Here is an 11,077-nt window from a genome sequence, read left to right as displayed (position 1 = left end):
CCCCCCGCTCCGCGCCCAGCGGGCGGCGGAGGGGCGCGCAGGGGGAGGGGAAGGGGGGGGGGGGCTGTGGGGGGCGCGCACAGGCGCGCACTCAGAGAGCGGCGCCCACGGAGGCTGGCTGTCACACGCGCGCACACGCACACGCAGCGGCAGAGACGCGCTCTCGCTCCCGCCGTACTCCCTGCGCGCCCGGCGACCGCACCGCTCCCCGGCATCGGCAGCCAAGGACCCCCCCGCCGCTGTCCGGCCATTAGTGCCTGGGGGGGGAGGAGGAGGAGGAGGAGGAGGAGGAGGAGGAGGAGGAGGAGGAGGAGGAGGAGGGCGGAAAGAGGAATAAGTCTATTAGTAAGAACAACAACAACAAAACCCACCAACAAATCTGCACTAGCGCCTTAGTCCTCCTCTCAGACCGTCGCCTGCCTGGCATCGCCGCTCTTCGGGCTGCTGTGCTGAGACTTTGTTTCAAGTAAAAAAACAAAAACAAAAAAACAAAAAAAAAAAACAAAAAAAAGAACAAAAAAACAAACAACAAAAAACAACAAAAATAACCTTCGCTTGCTCAGCCACTTCCATTTTTTTTTTTTTTCCCTGCAGTCTCTCGCTGGTTTGAGGTGGTTTTTTTCCTTTTCTTTCCCTTCATGTGGTTGGATTTGGTGGATCCGGAGCCAAAGCTGCTTTTTTTCCTCGGTGGGGTGTGTGTGTGTCGTGCGGGGGTTTTCTCGCTGCATTTTTTATCTTCTGCTGCTTTTTTAAATCTTGGTTTTGAACCTGAGCCGGGGAAAATGGGAAACGGTGCTTCCGACAGAAGGGGAATCTCTCCATCACTGTTGTTGGGACGTGTGCCTGTGGTGCTAGTGGTTTAGAGAAATAGCCTGACAGCTTTCGGAGTGGAAGGTAAGGGTGCCCGGGGCATTTCCATTTCCCATTTCCAGGGATTACGACTGGAGAGCTTTTAGCTTGGGATTCCGGGGAGGAGGCGGCGGAGGAGGGGGACAGGCTGTTGCTGAAGGATAGAGAGAGAGACAGCACATACAAAATGATCTCTGCATTTACTTCAGCGCTGCAGTTTAAAAGTTAGAGAAGTCCGTTTTGCGACAGGTCTTCTTCCCTGAGAGCAGCTGCCAGCGAGACCGAGAAAACCTGAGGTTTGTGCACGATTGGGGTAATTTTGGAGGGGGGTGGAGGGGATGTTAGGTTAATAGGAAGTTAAAATAAGAGAAGTCAGTGGGTCTTCTGTTGGGGGAAAAAAAAAATAAGTGGAGTGATGGCGCCGTCTATGTTCGGCTAAACTACAGTGTCACCTAGAAAATCAGTTTGGGGAATATCCAAACTAAACGCCCGTTTGCTTTTCAGCAGAAGAGGATTCTCCCCCTTCCCAAATGGGCAACCTTAAACCTCTGTGGCTGTTCTTTAACTCCCTCCTCCATGGAAAAGAAAGATCTTTTTAATCTGAGTGCCTAATCGTTTCAGTGAGCAGATTCATTCTTATATTTAGCAATACTGCAAACTAACTGAAATGCTGCCGGCACACACAATTCGTGTGTGTGCAGTGCACAGAGGGAGAGAGGGATTAAGACAATGTTGTGTTTCAGTAGACTTGCATGAACAAACGCACAACTAAAATAAGGGCTATTTGATTACATTTCTTCACGGAAAACAGCTTAGCACTGCAGACGTCTTTATTTTTCTAGTGCAAATATTACATAGGATGGGAAAAGTCAGAGGTTTTTTTCCTTTTCAAACAGAAAAGCAAATAAACCCCCTTTTTGCTTTCCAGATTGTAAAATTAATCCTTTTTCATGGGTGGAATTTCTAATTTAGACACTTATTGTCACATTGGCTTTCAACGCCTACACCATCCTGAATAACACTGCGCAGAACTGCATTGCCTGCAAAGTGCTTCAGCAAACGGGAAATTGTTTCCAGAATTCCCAATAAGTTTATCTTTTTTAAAATCTTAAGTGCTGTAACAACCCTATGTGAAGAAGGAGGACTGTGCTATTTATTGAGATGGACGCTTAGAAAGGAGAAAATACGACTGTGTGGATAGACCCAGCAGAAGATCTGCCTTTTTTTTTTTTTTTTTTTTTTTTAACATCCACTATAAAGAGCATTAGAGTTGGTGATGCTTTGCCCATTTCAAGAGTCTGAGTTTGAATTATAATCTAGGAGATACGAAAATCTCTTCAAGGGAGCTTAATCTGGTGATTTGCTGTGTGTTACGCAATGGGAGACAGAAGATGCTTTGCTGTTTGGTGAGGAGATGAAAAGCTAGGCAGAGCCACACATCAAAACTCAGTAACGGTGCCTGTGTGTGTATGTCTGCCTCTGCTTACAGAGCAACAGTGGAAGAGACTGCAATCTAGAGAGTTTTGAAATTAGCTTGGCATCACTGCTGTCTGCTTGCATTTGACAGCAGAAGGCAAAAAGCTACTCATTTGTAAGAGACAAACATCTTCTCAAAGGTTAATGCTGAAAACGTTCAGTTTGAATTTTCTGGATAACGTTACGGAGGTAAATATAACTAAGGTTCGCTTTATTAACCTAGGCCAGTGGTAAGAGAACAGAGCATGTGGAGGCTGTAACGGTTGACAGGTGCAGTAAAACAGCTTTATTTGGAGATACGGGCAGAGAAAATGTAGTATGCCTTTCATCATTCAAGCGCACATCTGCAAAACACAGCTGATCAGTCAGTACGAGATACTTGTAATAAGAGGGCAAGTGCAGTCCAATAGGTGCAGAGATCCTGCTGTAACACTGGCATCTATGTAGAGATACTGGTTGTAGATACTAGTACAGTGATCCATTTTATATACCCTAAGAGGTTGTAGCAGACTGAAATTATTATCTTAGAAAGCTGGCATTTAGTGGTAGTGTCAGACCAGCACTAGTTTCATCTGTCTGTCTTTGTTTCTTTCTCCAGCAGTCTCATCATTTTATTAATACATTAATCTCAGTATTTCCTGACTGGGTTTCCTTTTTATAGAGACCTCTCTATACTGGGTGGCCAGGGCGAAGGCATGCAGTCATATATGAGATAATGTTCCATCTGTAACAATTAATAATTTGTATGTTTTTAAATGATGGCTGAAGTTCTTCACAGTTGCTTCTCAGACTTAATAGAAAAATAATATATAACAACAGATGCTACCAGCTTTCTCGTTCTATTCCGGTAAAATCCTGCATGTGCATATTGTATATGCACATATACGAGTATAGCAGACTACTTATTTACTTTTTGAAGAAATAAATAAATAAAGTGCGATTTTCTTGGTCTGTCAGGTAAGGCGTCTAGGTTTTCGCCTAAAAGTTGAGCACTTCTAGTCCACGCCATGATGACTGCATCCGAGACAGGAGAGGACATTCCTATTAATAATCTAATAGCTGGGTTTTAATTTGGCTGTAGCGGTTGGCGGTTGCGGTGGCCACGTGATGGCGCTGTGCACACAGCACCAAACCCGGCCCTTGCGTTATAAAATAAAAATTACCTGCCCTTCTTTCTGAAAGGGGCTCTAACTGCAAGCTTGAAAACAGCTGGCTCGAATATTGGAAGGAGTTCGGTTTTTCAATGCGTGAAGAATTCTACTTGCATTTTTATTTCATTTCATCTCCTGCAGGCCAAATGACATAGGATGAAGGCTGTTCGTAATTTGCTGATTTATATATTTTCCACCTATCTGCTGGTTATGTTTGGATTTAATGCTGCCCAAGACTTCTGGTGTTCCACGTTGGTGAAGGGGGTCATTTATGGATCGTATTCTGTAAGTGAAATGTTTCCTAAAAACTTCACAAACTGCACTTGGACGCTGGAAAATCCAGATCCGACCAAATATAGTATTTACCTGAAATTTTCCAAAAAGGACTTCAGCTGCTCCAACTTCTCCCTCTTGGCTTATCAGTTTGATCATTTTTCCCATGAAAAAATAAAGGATCTTTTAAAAAATAACCATTCTATAATGCAGCTCTGCGATTCCAAGAATGCTTTTGTATTTCTGCAGTATGATAAGAATTTTATTCAGATACGCCGTGTCTATCCAATCGATTTCCCAGGATTACACAAAAAAGAAGAAGACCAAAAATCCTTCTTTGAGTTTTTGGTGTTGAACAAGGTGAGCCCAAGCCAGTTTGGGTGCCATGTGTTATGCACTTGGTTGGAGAGCTGCTTGAAATCTGAGAACGGGAGAACCGAGTCCTGTGGGATCATGTATACAAAATGCACCTGCCCTCAGCATTTGGGAGAATGGGGAATAGACGACCAGTCCCTGGTGTTGCTCAATAACGTGGTGCTGCCCCTCAACGAGCAGACGGAGGGCTGCCTGACCCAGGAGCTGCAAACCACCCAGGTCTGCAACCTCACCAGAGAAGCCAAACGGCCACCAAAAGAAGGTAGGTGCTTCTTGGAGCGGGGGCTGAATGCCACATCGGTGTGTAGGTCCTGCTGCTGTCTCTCCTCGATACGTTCATTTGACTTGCTCTCCCCTCCAGCTTACCTCTAGACGAGGCGAAAGGGCTGGAAAAGATGCACACTCCCTCAGGGAAGGGAGAGCTGCATTTTCATTTCTAAATTGCCCTAACCTTCAGCATATAGTTCTGCTGAGCACTGTTGAAACTCCTCCTAAGTAGGCTCCATCTGTTTTCAGCCCCCACTTACAGTAATGCCCACAGGTGGCAAGCCAGGAATCACTCTCCCCCTCACCACCCCTTTCCTGCAACCACCCGACTACAGAATCTTGGCCCTCTTGACATGATCCCTTGACTTTGCAAGGGAAGTGTTTCCAAAGTTACGCAGGCAACCTGACCAAAAGAGATTTACCATGCTCAGGACACCTGGTCCCAACTGGGCCAGACCTAAACAACCTAAAACCAAACCAAGAGCAAATTTCGTTCTGCAGAGCCCTCTGCCTGAGATGCCTAGAGATGTGAGGCACTGCGCAGAGACAATACATGGCTGTTTTGACCTGCTGGCAGCTCTGCAAAGGGGCCACTGACTGCTGCTGCACCCCTTCTCCAGGTGGCCTCGGCTCCAGGAGATGAAGGCTTCAAATCTCATAGCAGTATTAATAAGATGGGGGTTGTTGTATCAGTCCCAGCAGCTGCTTCGTGTCCCTGATGGAAAAAAAAATGGGGGGTTGTAGAAGGGTGAGAAGACAGGGGGTCCAGCAATTAGCATGGCTTCCTACCTCCTGTTTTGTCCTTCTGACATTTTGAGGAGGTTGGGGGAGGGGGGGAGGGGAGTGTGATTTTGGGAAGGAAACTTGGGGGGGTGAGAGGCAGGGAAAGCATGGGCTGAACATAGATGGGGGGGCTCTGGCTGCAACCTGTGGGCGAGAGGGTCCTTCAGAGCAGCCTTGGGGGAATGGAGGGAGAGGGGGGATGTGCCCATGCGGCAACGGATAAATCATTGAGCCCAGGGTATTGCATTTTAATGCAGGAAATGTTGCCTCTCTCCTTGTTTTCTGCATAGCCACAAAGCTCCCAGTCTGTGGCGAGGCAGTGCCAAGCTCCCAGCCCCCCTAATAGAAGTTGCTTTGTGGAGGAATGTAACATTGACACGTTGTTAGGAGAGGATTTTCTTTAAGGGCAGCCAAGCCCCAGTGCTGTGGGAGAAGGAAAACTGAACTTGCTCCAGCGGCCGCGGTGCCAGCGGCCGCGGGCAGGGCCGGGGGGTGGGGGGGTGGGGGGGTGGGGGGGTAGGACGACACTGAGGGACGCTTTTGGTGTCCTGCGGGTCAGCGCCTCTCCCAGCACCCAGGGGCTCCGAGCCCAGGAGACAGCGATCTTAAATGCCGGAGAAGCGCCTCTCCCGTAAAAAAACAAACAAACAAACAAAACAAAACAAAAAAAAAAAAATCCACAACAACAAAAAACCCTACTCCCAGAGAAGCCGGTGCAGCGGCAGGGATAGTATTTAACATCGTTTAGAGCTAATTAGTGCCCTGGGAGGCGGAGGCCGCCCCGGGCGCAGCAGGCGGAGCCGGGGCCGGGCGGGAGCCCCGGGCGCTGCGCGGAGGCGGCCGCCTCAGGGCGCTGCGCGGGTGCGGAGGGCCTTCACACCGCCCCGAAAGCGGGCCGTCAGAGCGAGGTGGGAGGCGCTGCTCGCATCCCTTCCATCTCCGTCGTGGGTGTCGTGGGGAGGGGGGGGGGTGGGGGGCACGGGGAGGCCACGGGAGCCGCGAGGAAGTACAAACGCCGCCGAGCCGAAGGCGCGTAGGAGGCGCGCCCGCGTTAGCGGCCCTGCGCCAAGGCTGACCGGGCCCCGCGGAGGGGACGGGCGGCCCCTCTATCCCCGGCCCCAGGGCTGCGGGAGCCGCTCCCACGGAGGGAGAAAGGCGCATCCCCCCCTCCCCGGCCCCGGTTCCCCCCACCCCGAGGTACCGCCTGGTCGGTGGGGCCGGGGAGGGGGCGAGCACGGGGCGGGGGGGGGAGCACCGGCCGCCGGGGGCCCTTCACACCGCACCCCAAAATACGCTGAGTGCCAGGGGGATGTGTGTCTCCCAGTTGAAGCACCTATTTCTGAAATGTGCTTAGTGGAAAGGATAGAAACAGATTAAAGCAAACACACCCCCACACACCCCTCACCCCCATTAAATTTTAAAACATGTTTCCAACCTATTTTGCTTCTGATTTCAGATGTATTTTAATTCTTGCCCTTACTTACGGGTTTTCCTGGATGTGAGCTTTGAGAAACGGCACTGTTAGAGGGGGTGGAAATTTAGTTTGGTGGGTGGAAGGTTTTTTGGTGGTAGGTAGGTGGGTTTTTTGGTGTTGCTGAGATTTTTAACAGTAATACAATTATTTTAATGTTTTATTTAATTAACGCACTTGGAAATTGTTCATCAGATTGTTACTAAAAGTTATAATCAGTTAGCAAATTAAGCCTCATGGTAGTAGAGTACACTCTTTGTCTTCTACTCAGTGTTTAAAGCATTTTTTCTCTTTCGTCAGGAGACTAAAAATCTGCAAGAGACGTGTGATGAGTCTTTGTTTTCTGTAGATACAGTCTCATTTATCACATCAGTCAGTGTATTTGTATGTATAAAAACCTGGTTTGTGGTTCAGTTGGGGGCTTTATTGAGGGATCAAAATGTAGAATATTCCTTCCACAGACATAACACAATTCATCACTTGTGTCATCAGACATTTAGGCAAGAAATCCAAATTTTGTTTTCACAGGCAACCTGGTTCAAGTTATATCAGAACAGGTAGCAAAAATAAGGTTGACCAATAACTGAGAAAATGGTTTCTTGTTGTTAGAGTTCATAGTGGCAACTGAAAATACAAATTGTTAGTGTAAGTTGAATTTTAAGGGGAAAGGAGTTTGCTTAACACTGAGAATGTTACTGGACTTCTTAGGCTTGTGTTTTACGAATTCATGCATTTGGTACTGACATTGCCTAGCAATGACTTTTGGAAAGGAATTGCAAAGACCTGACAGCTTTCTAAAGTATTATGCCTACCCTTACATCCTTCAGATTTGCTTTCATCAAGCTTAACTGTATGAAGTGCAAAATCTTTTCCCAAAACTATTTCCAGTCATTTTTTTAGAACCATAATGTAAATAGCATTTAGATTAAAGCTTACTGTTTCTTTTTTGAACCTCTGAAGATTTTCACAATTTTGAATATGATAAATGGCTTAGGAAAATGGATAAAAGTATTTTTCCTTTTTTGAAGTGTTGCATTTTACAAAAGATGTGACAAGGATACAGTGGATGACTGTGTTTCTGAAAGTGCTGAAGTGTTGAACAATACAAGGAACTAGGTCAAAAGAGGAAGCTGTAACTATTATTTTTTTAATAAAATGGTTTGAAAATATGTGGTTCAATCAGCATTTCTTCAGTAGGCAAGGCATCTTTGGTATCACTGATTAAAGCAATATTGAAAATCGCCACATTTTCACTAAGACCCGGTTTCATTGTGTCTTGATCCTTTTCCGTAGCCTTACATCTGAGGTGCTTGGCATGGATCAAAGCACTAGCAAATAGATCTCAGTGAACACTCTGGCAGGGTCCTGAATTTGAGGGCTCAGGGGAATTTGTCCTCTTGATCTGCAGTGCTGTGACTGAAGTATCTCATGAAGTTTCTGTTAATAAGACAAGGCTCAGTTCCAACTTCAGTGGACCTGTAAAGCCTCTGCATGTAGCCAATGCATACAATTTTACGAATTATGACAATAAGAAAACAAAAATGTCTTTTCTTACTGTGACCATTGCAAAGCCATAATGTTATTGTGGGTTTTTATAATAGTAACTTAGACAGAAACTAGGAGTGAGTTTTCCTCTGTGTTTTACTGCCATATCTGAAAGAGGCCCTCATAAAACAATGAAAATAATTCTTTCGTCCTCTTACTTTCATGCAGCAGAAGAAAAGGAGAGAGAGGATATTCTCATTAATTAAATCTTGGCATTTGGAGTTCCAGGCTTAATCTTGTATATCTTGTTCAGCCACTCTAAAATAATTTTAGTAGGGATTTTTTAATTTGCTAGAAATGTAGCACTGGTCTACTTTGTCACAAATTCTAACAGCTCCCTGTGTACCAGCATCTCAGTATTAAGCAACTAATTTATTTATTTTTCCCTGATTTCAGATCTGAAAACAACAGGGTATCTTAACAGAGGTTTTACTATAATAGATATATCTTCAAAGCAATAATTTATGACACATTGTTGAATAATAGTAAGATGCAGGATACAGGTAGTTTTGTGAAACTTTCATGACATGTATGCATTTATTTATATGTCATTCTGTGAATGCCCACCTCTTGTTGCACACATTTAGCATGAATTTATAATATTCATCACATACCCAGAGGTCACTAGCTGACGGAGTAGGCTGGACATCCGTAGTCAGAAAGTCCTAGGCAATAATAACATGTCATAGAACGGCTCCATCAGAGGATTTAAACTGTTAAAACAGTTCAGGATTTGTCTAGGAAGATAAAAAATCACAAAATGGAGTCTAACAACCATACAATTCTACAGGGATATTTAATATTTAGTATGTAATAACTATTTGAGGCTAAAGCAAAAGTTAGAAAATCCAAATAAATAAAACTGTTATCCAGAAAATTGAATGAGTACAGTAACATACTTGGAGGACTCTTAATGGTTTTTATGTTCTGCTGCTTCCCATGGTTCTTTTATCCATGAGTTCAAGGCAACAAAGGAAGATGAGCACTAATGGAAGAACGTGCTTTCTAATATTATGTGAAAGGTATTTTTCATTATGACTCATAAAATATTGTTTAAAAACTTAAAACTGATATCCTAAAATAACCTGTTACCATGAAGGTTATGAGCAGTTTGTTATCATAATGTTATGAGCAGTTTGATGTCAGTGAAAATCTAGAATGTAAAGAAGAATAATTTAAATAATTTTTTTACATTAATATTGTTCCTCTTAAAGCGTTAATAGGACATGTTCCTCCAAAATTATCATAGAACCTTTCATAAAATAAGTTAGAGACATTGTGTTTCTTCTTTATGGGTCTGGTTCCCAGCCCAAGGAAATGTTTAAAAATCTCCTATGGATTCCATTGTGCTTCATATAATGCCTTTTTTGACTTACTTTCCTGAAAGAAAACCATCACCCTAAACATTTATATTCATAGTAAATATTTGGGTCACTCTGGATCACTCATAATAGGATGCTTTATCATAGCCATGCGAGTTTGATTTCAGATTCTTTTTTTTTGAAGCAATGCACTGTAGAAAAAGCATTAATGATCAGAATATCTTTTAATCAATAAGCCTTACCTTTGTTTTCAAGGATCATATGCTATTACCACTAATGATTGTACTTCAGTTTGTGCTGTATTGATCATTTCCACCTGATTTACTTAAGTAAATTATGAAACTTCTTGTTTTGATGTAAAGTTTAGAAGTTTGTATGCAAGAGCAATCAGCACTTCACATGTGTACTGAATTTTGTGGGATTTGGATCAATCCACCAGTGAGTTTTCTGATACCTTCAAAAAGGAGAATACCCAGACAATTTCTTTTATGGTAGGAAAAGCCTATATAAATGTCTTTGCTTTCAGTTATTTAAATACTTTCTTACTAGATATACTTGGTGAGATATATATATATATATATATATATGAGTGGTAATTTCTTTGGTATCTACAGATTCTATTAGTGTTTTGTTCAGCACTTGTCACACTAAGAAGATGGCATATTACTTATTTTGTGGGAAAGATCATCCTACTGCAGTCAACTGTTTGCCCTGCCTTCAGCACGATCACAAATGTACTGTGTAGGATCTGAATAGCAGTTTTTCTTGAGCTCATTGCTTGCTTAAAACATACATGGATTCAATGAAATAGTATGTTGGAATCTATCTTATAACCCAAACCAGGATTTTATTTTTCCAGACTGCCATTTTTGCTTGAATTAAACCTCTACTTACGTGCACTGTTGCACATCAGACATTGTGGAGACCTGCTCTCAGCTGGGGACAAATGCTGCTAGAGATCTCCATGCTAAAGAGCACAGAATATAAATAGGAACCAATGCTCAAGAGTGGGGAAGGGATATAAAAAAATAAAGTGTTCAATCTGAAGTCAAAGCATATCCAAATTAGGAACAGAACTCTGACCCTTTTGCTGCTGGCTTCAGTGAACAAGTACTTGATAGTACTGAGTCCTGTACCGTCTAATATGTCAGACCAGTCATGCCTTTCTCATAACAGTAAGCTATGCCTGTTTTCTTCAAATATGTCTATTACACTTTGGGTGAGCAGAGTGTACAATATGTTTACTGTATTTTAGACCTTGTCCTCTGATTTGCTTGGGCTTTTGACAAATGTTGAAGTGTTCACATGTAGAACAGACATTAACAGAAGTTAATGGTGATTCTGTTTACATAGTGGGATATCTGTTATTAGTTCTCAGTGACATTACATGGAATTATGTTATGACATAATGCAAGTACTGCATTTCTTATTATTATGCAGTTTCATACCTATGTATTTATATTTTATACATTTATAGAATACAGTGATTATATGATCCATTACATTTAATATGTTCTCCTGTGCTATTTTTAAAGCAATTTATACCCTTCTGTTCAAATCTATCC

General features: G+C 43.3%; 1 protein-coding gene across 8 annotated transcripts in view; it reads left to right on the top strand.

Annotated features, from left to right (window-relative positions):
• Positions 1-565: 565 nt before the first annotated feature.
• ADGRB3 (adhesion G protein-coupled receptor B3) overlaps positions 566-11,077 on the top strand; it is a 468,217-nt gene continuing 457,705 nt past the window's right edge. For 7 of the 8 annotated variants that reach the window (XM_042803555.1, XM_042803551.1, XM_042803553.1 and 4 more), the window contains exons 1-2: positions 566-894; positions 3,618-4,386. In XM_042803555.1, the coding sequence (XP_042659489.1) occupies positions 3,633-4,386 (754 nt within the window). In that variant the 5' untranslated portion in view covers positions 566-894; positions 3,618-3,632. Of the gene's footprint in view, positions 895-927; positions 1,146-3,617; positions 4,387-11,077 lie in introns of those variants that run through there. The other variant, XM_042803550.1, reaches the window with a different exon arrangement.

Source organism: Tyto alba, unplaced genomic scaffold (assembly GCF_018691265.1).
Source record: "Tyto alba isolate M040663 unplaced genomic scaffold, T.alba_DEE_v4.0 Super-Scaffold_40, whole genome shotgun sequence".
Lineage (NCBI taxonomy): Eukaryota > Metazoa > Chordata > Aves > Strigiformes > Tytonidae > Tyto > Tyto alba.
Note: the sequence above shows the minus strand (reverse complement) of the source record. Positions and strands in the feature narration are given on the sequence as shown.